Genomic DNA, 19,324 nt, shown 5'->3' with positions numbered 1-19,324 from the left:
GTTATTTTAGTAAAATAATTCTTGAAGCCATGTTTTAGATGATTTAAATTTCATTTAAAAACGTATTGCGTAAAAATATTATATTATATTACCGGTGCCATAGCCAAACAACATCGTAAATAAAATTAAATGGTAAATCTATATAAATTTCTATTCTATATTGTCTATAGTGCGTTGATGGTGTCGAAAGTTGTAAGGACGCACGTTAAAATTTCCAAGGCAAAAAATAATAATATTGAATACTACATTTGTATAAAATGATACAAGTGAACTGTAGACTAATGTGCTAGGTGCGACAATAGTTATCGGTGCGATCAACTGATATAATGTGGTAGCAATGTCGTGACAGGCCTCGAAGACGCTTTCAAGTAGCAGCATCTCGCAATAAAGTGCCCAATTAGTTATGTTGACGTGCGCGAGCGTCGAGACTGGCGAGTGAAAGTTTTAGAAGTGACTTTTTCATTGTGAAAATGAGCTACGCACGGTTGAAATAGGCCTGGACGAGGGGTGCACGATGGAGAACAGTAATTTCCAGCTCGGTGGTGACTGCGGGGAGATCGACCGCGCGCTGATGGACCTGGGCCCGCTGCTCGGAGTCACCATCAAGGAGGAGGCGCCGGATGAACTGCCCGAGTCCGGCGCCGCCTCCGGCTCCAGACTCCCTAATGTAATGCTCTCACATTTGATATCCTTTCATTCTGAAGAAGGTCTCCTTGACATACTATTAACAAAAGTTTCTAAAATAATTTGTATAATGTCAAAACATTTTTTTTAGCATAATTATTATAATTATAATATTGTAATACAATCTCTGTTAATTCATGTCGGACAAATCGAGTAACAACCCATAAAATAATAATAAATAAAATTTTAATTTAAACAGTTTCAAAATTTTTTCGTATACAACTACCAAAACAGATATAAATTAGTAAAACTATTATTAGTTTGTGCACTAGGTGCTCTCAAAAACAATTAAACATACTTGACTGGCGGTTGAAACCAAGCAATCAACAAGATTTTTCCGAGGGTAAAAGTTATGCACATAAAAGTCCAGAAATATATTTGCATGCTTCCAGTTATGAGATGTCATAGTGTTGGGCCTCATGTTGTTTTAGATTCACACTATTAGTGAGAAATCTAGCTTTTAAGCCTTTGATAAGTAAGGGTACTTTGCCGCCTTGAAATTGAATGAAGCCACAAAAGGCTGATTTGGCAGTTATTTTTTAGAATTCTTCACATATAAAAGCATTTTTAGAGAAAATTTACTAATAAATAACTATAACTGCAATTTTCAAAATAAATAAATAATTATATCAAATATTTTAGTGACATTTTAGCACGGAGACGTGGCAAACCTTTTTTAAGCAACTATTTTTATTCTCAAAACTGCTTTCATTTTCTTGTTAGGAGTGTGTAATCTTTACTAATCTATGTTTTAAGCAGACACATGTATTCTTATATGTATAGACTGACACACAGTGGGTTGCGAGTTCAATCTCTGTCCAGCCAGAATTTCAAATGATCTGGGGCTGGGTGTTTATATATTTGTCTTTGTTTATGTCCAAGCTTGTTTTTACCATTATCATAAAATCAGCTACTAATGAACAAATAATGAAGTAAAATGCATACATCCTCTTTATATTGCATCAACTGGTTATTCATTGTGACGGCTTTGGGTTACCACTGCTGTGATAATTACTGATAATGTAGATAATTATTATGGCACAGTTCTTACACTCTAATTTATATGGCCTCGAAAGGAACAAAACATAATAATGAATATAAATTGAGCTTATATAATACTTTTCTCACTCATCATCAACAACCCATTACTGTCCCATTGCTGGGCACAGGTCTCCAATCACAATGAGAAGGATTAGGCCATAGTACACCGCGCTGGCCGAGTGTGTATTGATAGACTTCACATACCTTTGAGATTTATTTTTTTTATAAATCTCTCAGTTATGCAGGTTTCCTCACGATGTTTTCCCTCACCGTTTACCAAGCGATAATTAATTTCTACACACGCACGCAAAAAGCAGAGGTGCGTGCCTGGGATTTGAACCTCGGACCCCTCTATCAAAAGGCCGAGTTTCTTAACCTCTAGGCTATCACTGCTTTTCTCACTAAAAGGTGGTATATACAAATTTTAATATTTGCATCATAAAATATTTTCAAGCCAAAATAATACATGTACAGATAAGCAGAGGATAATTCTAAAAAAGTGAATTAAATTTCCTGTAGCCTCCGAATTCTGCGGAAACTGCAGTGGTGAAACAGTGGCTTTAGAATAATTATATTTAATTAAGTTGTGTTAGTTTAACTAAATACTTCACTGAAATAAAACCTTCATTGGGGATATTCATGCAGCAATTATCCATAATTACGGAGCATTTGAGGTCCCTACTCATGCTGCACATGTAACAAGCATGAAAATAATCAAAACATTCATATGCCCAATGCTATCTAACAAGAAAAGTTTTGAAGAGATTTTGAAGGTGGTAAAACCCTTTGTAGTTCGACTATTTCTGCCTAATAACAGCAGTGGTAGGCACTGCTGTGTTCCGTTTTGAAGGGTTAGTCCAGCTTAGTTCTCAGGGGTAGAGGCGCATCTGTGGCCGACCTCTGGTAGGAATATCTAATCCTATCTGAGTTTCATTACAGATGTCCATGGGCGGCAGTAGCCACTTATCATTAGGTGGACTGCATTCTCGTCCGCTACTCCTCTATTTAAAAAAAAAAGAGAAAAAAGCATAATGTGCAATTTTTATACTCTTCAACTTTCTTAAGTATCATTATGGAGAGTTTGCTATAGTCACTGTGGTTAGCAGGTGGGCGAGAGCGCGGCGGCGGCGCCCGGCGGCGGCGACGCGGCGCACAAGGCGGAGGGCGGCGAGGGCGCGGACTCGCTGGCGTCGCCCGCGTCGCGCGCGCCCTTCTCCGCGCTGCGCTGCGTGCTGTGCCAGCAGCCGCTCGCGCACGCGGAGGGCACGCCCAAGCTCATGGAGTGCCTGCACTCCGCCTGCGAGCCCTGCGTCAAGGCCAAGATCGAGGAGAAACTCGCCGGCAGCAGAGACTTTTTAGGTAGGACTTTTATTTATCGCTCCTTGTATGAAACTCTTAAGCCATTACTCAAATAAATAGAGTTAAATATAGACTATTTTCATGTTATAAATAGTTGATTGCTTGTACTTATTTTCAAAGTAAAAAAAAAAGTATCAAAATAACATTCCAAGAAGTTAAAATTATTATTAGTACATCTAAATATTACTGAATTACTTTTAAAGAAGATGCTACACGTTTTTTAGACCTTTTTCCTATATACGGGGTGCTCGCGTACGGTTCTCATCCGCACGTGTGCCTTATGCATCAGATATATTTCCTGATATCTCAACCAATCACACGCGAGACGGACAGACTGCTGTAGGCTAATTCCCATATACGTGTGAGACAAGCAAGCGGATATAAACCCTCACAACAATAAACAAGCCCTTAAAGTAAACACACGTGTTGTTGTTGTCAGGTGCGGGTCGCGTGACCATCACGTGCCCGGCGTGCCGGCTGCAGTGCCAGCCATCCAACATGATCGACCAGCGGTTCGTGCTCGAGAAGATCGCGATTGAACAAGCCGGTACAAATGGTACTACTATCCTGCTTTTTATTGTTTTGTTTCATATTAGTTTTCAGTTGCATTTTTTGTTCAATTATACAGTTTTTTTCAACATTACACTACTCCTAATCTACATTGAGTGACTCCTCACTAGACCTGTATTTTATTGTGTTAAAAATATGAAGTACATATATTTTTTAGTACTTTTTTGTTCAAGTTGTCCCATGTTAAAAAACACTGCAACAACTATAAAGTTTCCTAGTTTGTTTTCGTTGCAAACACAATACATACAAAGTGTAAAGTACAAGTAATAAAGTATGAATGTGTTTGGTGAGTGGTGCAGGTACGGCAAGCAATGACCAGCAGTGTAACAGCTGCGACGACACGGAGCCCGCCACCAGCTACTGCGTGGATTGTGCCGAGTACATCTGCGAGAACTGTGTCAGCGCGCATCAGAGGTACGCTATAATTATTAATTATACACACGCACATATGGACATTCATGCATATACACACGCGCATCAGGACCCGTCCCCACGACGTTGAGCGTTAATTATATTTTTGTGATGCAATTATGTTGTGAGAACTAATAGAGAACAACATTTTTGATGATTATGTTCGTCAATACCGAACAATTTAGTTAGCGCCCGCCAGTAAAGCATCACATCTTTCCCAATTTCCGCTGTCTTGATATACATATTACGTATGACATTTTTTCTCTGAACTTTTTGTTCAATTGTAATAAAATATAGCACTCCTGAATATTGTAGCTTTCTGATTGTGAAAGAATTATCAGAATAGGTACAGTATTTCCGAAGATTACCCTTTACAAACAAACAAACAAGCAATCAAAGTTACAAACTTTACCTCTTTATAATATTAGTATAGATTTGAACGTGATATATTTCCTTGTATTGGATATACCGTAGTGGCACCGTTACCACACGCTTGATAAGGTGTAGATTCTAATATTGGCATTTTTTTGCATAATTGCTTCCAAGTATTTCATAAAACTTACGTAACTCATTTTGTCCATTCAATAATTATTGTTACATGGCTGTTGAAAGATAATAATGCATATGCTGGTACACGCTGGTAATCGCAGTGATAGCCTAGTGGTTAAGAAACTCGGCCTCTCGATCGAGAGGTCCAAGGTTCATATCCAAGGCAAGCACCTCTGATTTTTCAAAGTGATGTTAGTATTAGAAATAAATTATCACTTGCTAAACGGTGAAGGAAAACATTGTAAGGAAACCTGCATACCTGAGAGATTTATAAAAAAAAATCTCAAAGGTATGTGAAGTCTACCAATACTCACTTGGCCAGCACGGTGGACTATGGCCTAATCCTTCTCATTATGAAAGGAGACCCGTGCCTAGCAGTGGGACCCTAATGGGTTGATGATGATGCTGGTACACATTGTCATAAATAAGGCGATCAGTTGATCTTCAGGAGTGGCAAGGCATCTGTGATTGGCCACAAATGGATCTTCTGTTTTATATTGAGTTATTATAATTATAATATAATATGTTCATATGCGGCAGTAACCACTTACTATCATGTGGACTGCTTGCTTCACTACCATTTTAATCCTATGATAATAAATAATGTTTGGTTATCATAAGATTAACGTGTTTTTAAAATGAAAACTTCTTTAGTGGCGTTGTGCACTTTTTGTGATGGGTAAAAATATTAAACTCGAGTCAGGACACGTGACCTGATCGAAAATTCGTAAGACGGAGGGAGAGTAGACCGCAGGCTCCGCGTAGAAAAATAAAAATACACATCGTTAGTATTTAAGTTTTCACTCCTGCTGGCACTCCCGGAATGCAACCCGATTTTTTTTCGTGACGTCTCCGGCTGCTGTAAACTTATACAGGCAGTCCTCGTACTTACGGCATGTTAGGTTCACGAAATACGCGACGTAAATCGAACTTACGTCGTGACATTTTTTCATATGTTTAAATGTATAACTCTAAAGGTTAGGATCCACACGAACTCAAATTAAAAATAAACTATTTATAACAAAGGATATACATACTTTATGATCAAAAGTTCTTAAAATAATTAGATTGATCTCGCGACAAGAATTCTCCTATGCCGGAAATCAAAACAATTGACTTGTATTGTATTGACGAACAACAATATGTAGGTACAGTACAACAGTATGCTTGAGGAATAGCATCAAAACATTGTTCGACGTAACTTGAAACGAAGTGAGTCGAGGACTGTATAGCGTTTAATTTCTAGGACTGTCTGTATAGCGTTTAATCTCTATTATATAATATTGCAGGCTAAAGATCACGAAGGACCACACGATCAAGTCGCGCGAGGAGGCCGTGTCGGAGCTGCAGGCGGCGCAGGGGCACGCGCGCGCCGCGCACGACATGTTCTGCCGCGACCACGTGCAGGTACGCACACATGCACACATGCACACACACACACACATTCACACATTCACATACAAACATATACGCATACACACACAAAAACATAGAAATGGAATAGTCTTTAAATACAATGATTTCTCGATCGAAAGGTCCGTAGCTCGAAACTCTGGCGGCATCGTTGATTCATAAATATCAATTTGCAATAAGAAATTTGCTTTATTGTTAAAAGATAGCATTTCCACCTACAGATTTGATAGTTCTTTTAAAAAATAGGTTTTCAAAAGTGCATGAAGTCTACAATTTCACGCTTCGACTGTGACCTAAATTGCTCTGACAGGAAATCCCAACAGGGAGATTTGACCATACATATCTTTAGTCAGTACAACTAGGGTTTTTGTTTTGTGTTGTCCAGGAGCGGCTGACGCTGTTCTGCGAGACGTGTGACCGGCTGACGTGCCGCGACTGCCAGCTGCAGCACCACCGCGACCACAAGTACCAGTTCAGCACCGAGATGGCCGCGCAGGTAACACATAAATGATACCAGAGGCATTTATGTCAGTAACTCTTACACAAACAGGTACTACATACCTTGTTTGCGACTAAAAAAGACTTGTATAAGCGACAAACGTTTTGTATATCAGTGGGTTAACGAATTTGGCAGTCCATGAAGTGCTTCCTTGCAGGGTGGAAATTTTGAAAATACATTATCTTTTGCTATTTTTTATGTGTTCTCTGCATAATTATGAGTCGACAAATAAAAAAATAAATAAAAATAATAACACTATATGTGAACTGTAACTGTTGACGAATATTTGGCTTTTCGTATCACAGAGGGCTTATGATTAGGTAGAAGCAGGATTACCGTCGATCTTGTATCATCCCTTAAATAAATAACAAATGTCTGTGATCGTGTAGGCGCGTGCGAGCATCGCGTCGCTGCTGTCTGAGGTGAGCTACAAGCGCGTGCTGCTGGGCTCCGCCATGAAGGTGATCCGCGACCGCCAGCAACTCATCGCCGACAAGAAGAAGTCGCTCGTGCATGACATCACGCAGACTGTCGTCAAGTGAGCAACACCACAAATATCGCACAAATTATTACTCTTAATTACGTTATTACTTAAACATCTATAGATTTATTCAGTTATGAATAAAATTGATAAACGTTATGTAATAACCATAAATGCAATTTTGCAAAATAATCTGTTTGATTTAGAAACTACTGATGCAATTTTACGTATTTTACGTATTTTACATGGGAAGATTATAACGTTGAAAAAATTGTTTCTTCGAATAGGCTAATTTAAGGAAGCACATTAAAAAAGATTATTTATTTATGAAGATTTTAGGATATATTAAGATGTTTAAGAGACGTGGTTTAAGGCATTGGTTAAGCGTGGCTAAAATCACATCATTGCTTTTTTCCGTAAATATACCTGCTTATGACAAGCTACCTGATTTTAAGTAGTCACCGTACTTATGGATATCTGCAACACCAGAGGAATCGCCAGTGCATAACTGGCCTTAGAAAGGTTTTTTGCACCATTGAATCAGCCCATACGCTTGTTATCTGCAGATTGACGAACGCGATCAACACGCGCGGCAAGCAGCTGGTGCTGCGGCTGAACGAGGTGTGCGACGGCAAGCAGCGCACGCTCACGGAGAAGAAGGACGCGCTCGAGCAACTCGCCGCCATCACCGACCACTGCGTCGAGTTCGTCAACTGCGCGCTCGAACAGGTACGGCTCAACAGTGACTAAGATCTTGGATAAAATGGAAATAAATGTCGTCAGGTAAAGACATTACTTATTACAGCTTTCAGTAGATCTCTTTTTTAATTCGAACATCTATCATCGCTGTCAAAGGTTTTCACTATGGGGAAGAAGCGGCATAAGAAACTTTATACGTGTGAATATTTTTCGGTTTAAAGAATAGTATTTACGTAGGGAAAAGTATATTTTTTTCTTTAATAAGATAATTTGATCAGACTCGTATCATATAATTTTTAAATGACTCTTGTTATGTATATGGGATTGTACCAGTGTTATTGTTTTTTGTTCGAACATTATTTAAATCCAGAATAAAAACAATTAATATAATTAAAAAAGATCTGTTTCCCTGTTTTAAGATTGTCAAATTTTTTTTAGTCGGAGTTGCTGATATTTGATTATTTTGTTAAATAATGAAGCAAGTTTGTCATGTATTCGTGTATCAGGGCAGCGACACGGCGGTGCTGTACAGCAAGCGCGCGGTGAGCGCGCACCTGCAGCGCATCAAGAGCCGGCGCGCGGACATCCCCAACCCCGAGATCCCCGTGCGCATCTCCCTCGCGCTCGACAAGCTGCCGGACCTCGTGCGCGGTACGATGACGACACACTTATATTAGATCATTCATGTAAAGGCGGTTGCTTGTTTCTCATTTCCCTAATTGTTTGGTATCGTAAAATGTTTGCTAAATCAAATTGAGACTAATTTTTCTAAAATTATAGATTCTTAGGTGATTGATGATCATCTGTAGAGTATGACAACCACGAATATTGGAGTTGTTGTGTTATTTCAGCTCCAATTTAGAAGTTCTAGAACTTTTAAATAAGTTTCGAATTTCAAGGATGTGATAGTTTTTAATCATTGTAGAATCAGTATAGTTTGACCGGATACCGCCCCCATTCAAGTGTTGAGCAGTTCCACGTTTCATCTAAAGGGAGTGGCTGCCTGTATTACATATGACGCGACCATCTTAATCCTAGGAAGTGGTAACGCATTTGTGATTGGTTACAATATAGTCTCGTATAAAGTTCTTTACAGATGTCCATCTGCGGCACTGATAACTTATGTCATGTTAATCGAATATGCTGTTTGTTGCTTAGTGTTGTCTACGATCGGCGCGATCGTGGTGGACGGCAAGGTGGACGGCGGCGGCGCGGGCGCGGCGCAGGGCCCCTACCACCCGCCCGCGCCCGCGCCCGCCGCCGCCGCGCCCGCCGCCGCCGCGTCGCCCGCGCCCGCCGCGCCGCCGCACTCCGCTGTCGTCGCGCTGCAGCAGGTCGCCATGCACCAGGTACGAACTTCTAGTCCACTCTGTATATAGAAACGAGTCGCGTCGCTACAACATATTGTAGATATTAGCGGGACGAAGACAGTTCGGCAACTCTTCGGCACCCTCCGCTGCCCGCTCTCGCCCACGATTACACAGCTGCGTTAAGTCTTGAATGTGGTAGAACCCTTTGTGGTTCGACTTCGGCGGCACCACTGCCGTACCTATTTCTGCCTAATAACAGCAGTGTTAGGCGCTGCGTTCCGTTTTGAAGGGGGTGGTAAGGGAGACATATTTTTCCGAGGCGTTCCAACTTTATCCTCGAGCGTAGCAGTGCATCTGTGGCCAACCTCAGGTAGGAATATCTAATCCTATCTAGGGTTGATTACAGATGTCCATGGGCGGCAGGAGCCACTTACCATCAGGTGGACTGCATGCTACTACTCCTATATTATATTCAAAAAAAGCCTTAGAGCGTTTGTCCACGGCCGCCGTCACCCAAAACGAGATGACTGCGCCGAAGTAGCGGTACATACATTTTCTATAGCCGCGTGTCCACGGCACGTCCGTCACTTCATATTAAAATCGTCCCGAAATAATCTCGCTCTCGGTGATGGTCCGGTGAAGGCAACGGTGAACAAACGCCCTTATACTCATTGGTAATGGTCAATCCTAACAAAACTTTGCCTTCTAAAGTTTAACATTTGAAAATTATTGCCAAGAAAACATATCAAATTTAGAATTTTGGAGGTAAACATATTGATTATTACTAATGGGCGTCGAAGCGGGAACCGTTACACGCGCACACGCGAGTTCCACGCGTAAATCTACTTGCTGCAACGTCTTTGCGACGCTTGTGTGTGTGCGTATAAAACGATAACATGCAAGGTGTAAATGGTATGAACGTCTGAATACCTGAAAAATAATTTTAATACTAAATATTTACTTATATTTAATACTTTCCTTTGCATGATACATTTCTCTTTTTATTAATTTAACTCTCTTTATGGTAATATCACATTGTTTTCTTTATTACCAACTTTGTCAACAATTAAAACTGGGTGAGAATTTGGCTAATAATGAAAATTGTTACATGTCAGACATTGGCACGTTACCAGGTCAGTTACGTGTATGTTTTGTGAATTGCATGTCATTTAGAATTATGTTTTCTATTAGCAAGTTTGCATGTATGTATGTATTACAATATAAACATTCAATTAAAAAAATTAGAAAAACATTAAAAATGTTCGTGACGTTATATTTATTTATTATTGTTAGATATTTAATGTTATTATAGTTACTAGATGTATAGAATATCACATCTTTAGAATTACAATGGTGTGGGTGAACTCGGAAATTAGAGACATGTAAAAATATCCGACAGCTTATATTATAAAGCTTATGTCACTCTAAAAGTTAAAAGAAACCGACGATATTTATATCTTAACATCCTTCTAACCGTTGAGGCTGTAGGGCGTGTCTAAAGATAAGATATACATTAGCTCAAAAAACATTACTCTCGGCAGTCGGGTAAAAATACATTTTGATCAGGGGTATGGAATTGAAATCTACTGCGTTTAGCAGAATTTACAGTAATTACAGGAGAATCAATGTTGCATTATGTTGTGTAGTTTTTATTGCACTTAGGTCATTGCAATTCCAAAGCAGTATATTTCCCACACACTAGAGATATTGAAAAGGATCCCTTCGCATTCCAGTCGTACGTGCAAGCGGCGGGCGGAGCGGGTGGCAGTGTGGGCGGCGGTGCGGCGGGCGGCGCGGGCGGCTACCTGTCGCTGGCGCGCTCGCGGCCGCACACGCCGCTGCGGCACCCGCACGTCACCTCCACCACGCACCCGCACCATCTGCACGGTGCGTACCACATACACCACAATATACTCCGCGTCCTGCTAGTCCGCTCCGAATATAGAAAGGAGTTGCGTCCCAATACCAAATTGGAGATATTAGCGGGACCTCTAGCGTCTCCCTCCGCTGTCCACTCTCGCTCGCCCGCAGGGACATAGCTTAGTTAGTGTGCCTGCACGTTGCTGCGGAGTATATGCTTATAGTTGTGCTAGGCCGCATTGGCTCTCTGACTGACACCTGCGAGCTTTAACTTCAGAACGAACTTGAAGTTTGGTGCGGACTATGCTAATGTATTTTAGCAGGTCGTTAATCAAGTGTTGTGTAATACACCTTGTATGTATAAACCAGTTGAGACGAGCTTCTTAGTTCTCAATGTAAAGCATCTAAAAAGCTTGAGAACCCCTTTTTTATTTGGGGTTGATTACTGGTCCACCTTTGTAAAAAAACACAAGTAGTTATTTAAATCATTACATTATGTGATCCCAACATCTCGAGTAATCAATGAAATCATCTACATACTCTATTTGCGTAGTTATTATTTAAAATTTTTCCTATGACATATTTAAACCAAAAATCTGTACTAATTTTCAAACGAAATTCGAAACGAAATCGAACTCCAAAGAGTATTTCTTATAAATTCATAAGCAATATGTATGCCGTACATACATATTGCTTATTAATTTGTAAGACAGGCTACCCACAGGGGCAAAAATAGTATACAATGAGATTATAATAGTATAAAATGAGATTCTGAGCGTGGTGTATCGTTGTGTCAGGGATGAGCGACATGAACCTGCGCGGGCTGCTGAACGCGAGCGGCCAGCGCGCGCGCGCGGCCGCCGCGCTGCAGCCGCTGCAGCCCATGCAGCTCGCCTACCAGCAGAGTGAGTGCGCTACACGTTTATATGCTCATGTGATATACTTATATATGTTTCATAAGCTGATTGTTTTTATAGTAACCTTATTTTTATTGACACGTAAATAGAAAAAAACTCTTTAAAAAGTTATTTCTGCTTCTCTGGAGTTAATCTTGACCTGCCTACGGCCTGAACCAAATTTAAGTTTTGAATAATTAAATTTGTGATTTAGTTTGCAAAATAATGTTTAATTTTTTTATTTATTATTTTATTACATAGAAAACTAAATGATGATACACCTACCGCATCGGGTGGTGGTGATGGTGGACCAGTGCCGGACATAAACCTATTATGTAGTGTCCATCATCAGTTCAGATTAGTGGTCTCCTATACATCGCCTTTTCTTGGTTAACCTTATTCTATGCAAATAAAGAATTATGAATTGGTCGCGTCATTGAGCGTCACATCTGTTATTATTAATATTTAAGTGATTGATTGAATTCCGTGCGTGCAGTGATGGGGGCCTACGCCAACAACGCGTTCAACGCGGCTGCGGCGGCGGCGGCGGCGGCGGCGGGCAGCGGGCGGCGCAGCGGCGGGCCGCGCACGCCGTCGCCCGCGCCGCCCGCCGCGCACTTCGCGCACCTGCCCGCGCTGCACGCGCCGCCCGCGCACGCCGCGCCGCCCGCCACGCACGCGCAGCACGCACAGCACGCACAACACGCATCACACGCACCGCACGCCGCGCAACACGCACCGCACGCAGCGACGCACGCACAGCACGCGCCGCAACCCGCCAAGTGGCACATCCCGCAACACTCGATAGCCAACGGTTAGTGAACAAACAAAACACGGAAAGAACAAACAATGCAGTGTTTGCATGAACTTTTACGTGCGCCTACATATAGAATATAACAATCAATGTGAATTCTTATCATTGATACAGGCAATACAACCGACAGGATTAGATGAGGTATATCTTATTTTTTTTTTAAATTACAATTAACCTATAAAATGAAATCAAATGCAAAATATTTTTTTCTAATAATATATTTTATATTGTAATATTATATATTTTATTTATATGATTATTTGTTTGTTATGCTGTTAATTTGTCAATAAACAAATAAATACTGCAGAAAAATAAGTGCGAGATAATAAAACAGTAGATAACAAGTATATACTGTAACAGACATTTAAGAAAAAAATAAAACTTTATCTACTGCCTAAATTCAAAGTATATTTATATGTATAGTCCGCGTAAAACTGCTAGTCCGCTCTGAGCATATAAATGAATCTCGTGACCATAGCAAATTGTATGGTTAAACCTGCTCGCTACAACTTCAAAGCGGACTGGCAGTTTGGCGCGCACTATACATGTGACGCAATGTGATATGTGGTGTGCGTGCAGGCGGCGCGGACAGCGCGGGCGGCGGCGCGGCGGGCGGCGCGGGCGCGGACTTCAAGATCACGCTGGGCCGCCCGCCCGCGCGCGCGCCCGTCGTCACCTCCACCAACCCCAAGACGCCCAGCCCCAGCCTCAACGTGAGCAACGAACATTGTTTTTATTACGTTCACAGATTGAATGTAGCAATACAGATTCAATATAAACAAAACAATACTTACATAAATAACAATACAGTGTCCATTTAACATTTATTATTATTATATCTATGTTAAGAAAGTATAACTTGCACTATGATATTTTCATACAATATTATATTGCAATTAATTATTATAATTGTTGTCATTGATGTTGATAAAATGAGAGAAGATTTGTAGCTTTAAGAACTTTTATTAACCTTATTCTATGCAAATAAAAAAATATGAATTACATTGTATAAAATATTTTAAATATTGCTTTAAATGGATTCTGAATCTGATCATTTACATGATTCAAAATAACGCTTAAGTCGAGTTTCAAATTTAAATCTAATGAAAAGGCACAAGGCCCACTTAATTGACACCTGTATGAGGTGTTTCAATTAAGTCCTCAAGAGTAGCATCGTATCCGTAGCTGACACTAATCGCATCTAAAGTTAATTATAGAATACCATTTACCATTTACTACTTCGGTAAAAAAAAGAATAATGTAATCGATGAATAATTTATGTCAGGGCGGCGTGTCGATGGAGCTGGACAAGGTGTGCGCGGAGTCGGTGCAGGACCTGATGGCGACCATCGCGAAGCTGGACTCCAACGGCGTGCAGGTGGTGGCGGAGGGCTCGCCCGCGCCCTCGCCCGCGCTCGTGCACTCCTCCACCGACACCGAGCAGCGCGTCGCACACATCGCACACGGTATACATTTATTACTATGAAAAGTTTGTTTGTGATTGATGTTAAATCAACAACTCATTATCGTCCTACTGCTGGGTACGGGTCTCCTGTCACAATGAAAAGGATTAGGTTAAAATCTGATTTTTCAAAATTATGTGCATATTAGAAACTAATTATCACTTGCTTAAACGGTGCAATCAAAGGTATGTGCCGTTTACCAATACGAACTTGACCGGCGCGGTGGATTATGGCCTAATCATAAAAATCAGATTTTCAAAATTATGTGCATATTAGAAACTCCCTGGTGCGTGCCTGGGATTTGAACCTCGGACCCCTCGATCGAGAGGCCGAGTTTCTTAACCACTAGGCTATCACATCCAATTTATAAAACCATCTATTTATTAACGAAGTTATTCAATGAATAAAGAAAGATTATGAAAAAATCCGTCCTAGATAGTGTTATTGTGTGTTACAGTGAAGCCGGCGGCGGGCGCGGGCGACCCCAACGAGGACTGGTGCGCCGTGTGCATGGACGGCGGCGAGCTCATGTGCTGCGACAAGTGCCCCAAGGTGTTCCACCAGTACTGCCACATACCCACCATCGAGAAGCTGCCCGAGTGAGTCACGGTTCGGTCGCACGACCCGTCTAATGATATTTTATTATGTTGTGTTTTATAATGATCAATAACCGTTTGCTTTTTTAATTATTACAAGTAATTGCTTTGACATTCTAAATGTGCTCTCAAAAAAATGATTTCAAAATTTGATTTGAATAATCGAGCATACAGCCCATGTGGTAAGAGGTAGCCACTATTGTGCATGGATAACTTTAATCTACCCTAGATAGGATTGGATTCTTACATCACTATGATTTTATGTGGGTGTTATATGCACACATGAACACGCATAAAAAACACCCAGACCCAGAAGAAGTATCCAAATTAATACCAATAATTTATATGTCTGGCTTGCCGGGCATTAATCTCGGCACTACACGTCAGACCGGCATGGTGATCGCTCTGTCATGGGTCGTCAAAAATAAGATATATAAGATATTATGTATATCGTGCCTCCACTTCCTAAAGAATTATGTGTGACGTCCACAGCGAGACTGAGTCGTGGCAGTGCCTGCTGTGCGTGAACTTCGCGGAGCTGCCGGCGGAGAGCGAGGCGGAGCTGGCGGCAGCGGCGGGCGGCCTCTCGCCGCGCCAGCAGCGCCTCGTGGAGCGCCTCACGCTCGAGCTCTACTGCCAGTACGAGCCCTCGCTGCCCTTCCGCGAACCAGTGCCCGCCGAGAACCACCACTACCACTCTAAGGTTTGAACACACTTATACGCCATACAATTATATGTACTTATATTGTCTATACAAAGCCCTTTGCCTATTGGGGTACTATAAGTTTTTTTTTTTTGTCTTACCATCTGCGATCAGCCTGACGACTATAAACAGATGTGTTGTGAACCCTTTCTTTTCGGACTTTTAGTCACACATCATTGAACATACTCCGCCGCTTTTTAGCTGCCCCGCCAGTCGGTTAGGGTGTCTCCATAGTCGTCTTTTATACTTTTCTCCATGACTTTCTATTACTACACGGGGTATTATAAGTAATCAACTAATCGATTACATATAATACATCGAAATGAAAACAAATAAGTACAACTAAGAGCCTGTTTATATCGACAAGCATTGAACCCGAGAAATATAAGTCGTGACAGACAAAATAATATTGTCTAATGGCTGCATAGATAAATATTATTTTGACAAACATAGTTCATGCCTGGCACTTTCAATGTTTGGTAAATATAAATTAAACTTAAATCTGTTAGTAGTGATCGTCATTATTTTATGCCAATGATATGTAAAAGCTAATCATCTAATAATTATCGTTTAAGTGACTATAGAGCGTTATTGTGTGCGTGCAGATAACGCGTCCGATGTGCCTGGACATGATCCGCATGAAGCTGCAGCCGCGTGCGGCGCTGCGCTACACGCACGTATCGCAGTTCGTGGCCGACGTGCGCCTGCTGCTGCGCAACGCCTTCAGCTACAACCCGGTCAGTACACCGTACAAAACACACACCCGTCGGCAAGCTTACAATACACATAAGTATTATTGAAAATTTTGTACAATTCTCTAACTTATTGGCAAAGAATTGTAAGTGTAAAAATCTTCTAACCGACCGCTAACCGCTTTTTCGTTCCGCAGCCGGATTCACAAATCTACAAGGACGCGAAGCGACTGGAGGAGTTCTTCGAAGCGCAGCTGATAAAGTGGCTGCCCGAGTACTACGCGTACTGGAGCGGCGAGGGTGACCCGCCCACGAAGCGCTCGCGGGTGGAATGACCCGCGCCGCCCGCGCTGCAGCCGCCCGCCCTACATCCGCCCGCGCTGCAGTCGCCCGCCCTACATCCGCCCGCTCTGCAGTCGCCCGCCCTACACCCGACCGCCCTGCAGTCGCCCGCCCTACAGCCGCCCGCCCTGCAGCAGCAGCAGGCGCACTACCACGCGATGCAGGCGCTCATGCGCGCACCGCGCTACCTTCCGCACTAGTGCTCTGCGTTCAATCCTACTAATATAGGAAAAACAAACATGAGTGATGTGAAGATAATAGTGAACAGATGTCCGTTTATGCAGTGAATTGAGTATCGCTAAAATGCAACACTCTGTATAAATGTTTTATCGCCTCGACGCAGCCTTCCGGACGCCCTACTATACACGTGTAAACCTCGCGAATGTAGTGAAATGAACACATGAGGTGTAATAATCATAAAAACTTAGTTACGTAAGTGACGTTATGAGATAACGATATAGCGGAAACGCGTGTAAACCTACTATGTTAAGAACTGAACGCTTGATAGTTGAGTGGTGTTATGTTTATGTATTTCTTGTGCGGGTGGAGATGTAGCAACGACATATTTGATAAGTGATTCTTTTAAGTCCCCTACAATACAAACTTCAAATTGCCAAATTTTAGTAATAAATAAAATTATCCCATTTTAAAAATTCTGCATTTGTTATAACTGTAATTGAGTCCCATTGCATAAAGTATGTTACAAATAAGAAGTTCCTTGTTTAATTTATGATTGCAGCTGATGACTGTAAGGACTGTGAGGCCACCCGCGGGCGTATGTATAAAGTGGAGTTATGAAATTTGTTACATGTTGTTAGGGAAGTCACCCGCCTGTTCATCTCGCTTGTTACTCACTATATAATTCACTTATTACTTGAAAGGATTTAAATCCTTCTCTTAGTCTTGTTATTTTAGCACTTTGGTACAATATTATAACTGTTATGTAGTTTCATTGCCTTGTGTCGTAGAACAGGCAAACAAGCCCCGCTGGTCAGCATAGAAGCACGACATGTGAATGTTACCCCACAATAACAAACTACAATGTTTTGTAACACTAATGTCTACAAAATTAATAATTATTCCATATAATTAAAATATTGTAAAGCAGATTAATTCACATGTTGTTGTCTCTCTACCATCTGAGCTTAAACAGAGTGAGCATTATTTTATAAAACATGATTGTCAAAAAGAATCTCCATAAATTTGCGCATCTCACAGGTAACTGGTACTGCAAGAGTAACTGGTATGTTATGGTTTTATTGTTGCGCCCAAAATGTTGGTACTTGTTGGCAACATAATAAATTATAGCATAGTTATATCAATTATAGTACTTTAAGTTTAGCTGAAGTATGATTATTTGTGAATTCTTCGCAAATTACGTTTTATTTTATGACTTGGACATCTCAGGATAACTTATACTTAATTAAATTTTATGTTAGTATGTTCAGTTGGTTTACACTCGACTGTGATACGGCGGCGCAGTTCCGCTGCGCTCATTACTTTTATCGCAATCACAATCATTTATTTATTGTATATATGTTCTGTATTATTTCAATATATATTTTAGAATTAGTTACACAATGCACAAGTTATTATTTACCTTGGTTTAAGATATTAGCGTAGACGTACACCTGGCGGCGCGACGCGACGCAGACATCCAATGAAACACCTATGAGACTGACTAATAAACGAGGTCTACATCTAACCAGAGTGAGTGAATAAATGAAAATACATTGTGACAAACACTTTACAGCGCAACTACCTAGCTTAGGTGGATGTGAAAATGATATTAAATAATAATAGACCTCACCTTTTTGTCTTCATTTACAATAATATACCAAAACAATTTTATTAACTTGAATCAAAGTAAGTACGTAAATTTGTAATAATACAAAGAGTATGGAGTCTACATAATGATATTCGTAATATAATTCCAAGTTGTAATAGAATGTAACTGCAGATCAGTCACAAACTCATACTACTTTGGAATATTAAGTCTGTCCGCCTTTTGTGGGATCCCTTCCACAAGGCGAAACAATAGAAAATCCACCGCAGTCTAAACAAAGGTTCGACCACCTTTTAATAAAAATGTATTTGTTGTAAGTTATTTTAATTTTACTATTATCGACATGTGGTATGCCTAACAACATACGACGTACTGTTCGGCGACGCCGCTGGCATTCCACTGACATTACAAGTACTTAGAAATACGAGTGCGTTGGCGCGTGTACGCTACATATGTGTAGGTATAAAGGGAATTGCTGTCTTGCGGTGGCCTAAGACTAAATTAAACGATTATTATAAAAAGCACTTTTGGTTATGACTGTCACTTAAATATTTAATATTAAGAAATTGTTTCCTCCCTATAGAATAAAGTATGATTTCTTATACCCAGCGGTATCACATTCTTAGGTTACCGCAATTCTTTTAGTCTTAATAAAATATATACTATGATATATATAGATATTTAACAGATTCTATATTACTATTCTATACTAGCGGCCTGTGTAATATTAATGAATATGGTTCCAAGAAAAAGGCAGTTTCTTTTTTTGTTGGTTTTTTTTAATTTATCACATCTGAAATGAAATTAAAAAATGGCTCTCTGTGTATACCAACCTATTATGTTGTATTTCCATTATATTTATTGTCAAAAGCTAAAAAAGGCTTAAATTAGACTTGTTGTTGGCTAATTTGTTATTTGATTAACTGCCGATAAACTGGTCCTTGATATTTTATATAATCTCCTAATAAGTATTATTGAATTAGAAATAAATGCCAATTATTGGATTTCTGAAGTTTTATTTTCCTTCTGCTATATATCCCAGGATATTTTACGACAGTGCGCTCAATTAAACCAGGACAAAAGTTAAATGAATCCATGCTTTCGAATTCAATATCAAACACTATCTGTATCTTTAGTAAAAAAGATACGTAGTAAA

At 40.5% G+C, this 19,324-nt stretch overlaps 1 protein-coding gene across 1 annotated transcript; it reads left to right on the top strand.

Annotated features, from left to right (window-relative positions):
* Window positions 1-151: 151 nt before the first annotated feature.
* Window positions 152-19,172, top strand: bon (tripartite motif-containing protein bonus). Its single transcript, XM_073089347.1, has 19 exons — window positions 152-667; window positions 2,832-3,084; window positions 3,524-3,640; window positions 3,954-4,068; window positions 5,904-6,021; window positions 6,413-6,523; window positions 6,916-7,064; window positions 7,574-7,736; window positions 8,213-8,357; window positions 8,865-9,055; window positions 10,750-10,903; window positions 11,674-11,781; window positions 12,269-12,586; window positions 13,166-13,299; window positions 13,872-14,052; window positions 14,507-14,648; window positions 15,138-15,348; window positions 15,954-16,085; window positions 16,238-19,172. The coding sequence occupies exons 1-19, from the start codon at window positions 515-517 to the stop codon at window positions 16,373-16,375; spliced, it is 3,033 nt and encodes a 1,010-aa protein (XP_072945448.1). The 5' UTR covers window positions 152-514; the 3' UTR covers window positions 16,376-19,172.
* Window positions 19,173-19,324: the final 152 nt, after the last annotated feature.

This window comes from Epargyreus clarus, unplaced genomic scaffold, assembly GCF_041222505.1.
Source record: "Epargyreus clarus isolate Ecla_fem2 unplaced genomic scaffold, WU_Ecla_fem_2.2 ptg000029l, whole genome shotgun sequence".
NCBI classification, from domain to species: Eukaryota; Metazoa; Arthropoda; class Insecta; order Lepidoptera; family Hesperiidae; genus Epargyreus; species Epargyreus clarus.
This window is presented reverse-complemented; position numbering and strand designations above follow the sequence as displayed.

Coding starts and splice junctions, on each gene's coding strand:
- bon (XM_073089347.1), top strand. CDS start 515: ATGGAGAACAGTAATTTCCAGCTCGGTGGTGACTGCGGGGAGATCGAC. Junction 3,641..3,953: donor TGAACAAGCCGGTACAAATG/GTACTACTATCC, acceptor TGAGTGGTGCAG/GTACGGCAAGCAATGACCAG. Junction 14,053..14,506: donor CGTCGCACACATCGCACACG/GTATACATTTAT, acceptor TGTGTGTTACAG/TGAAGCCGGCGGCGGGCGCG.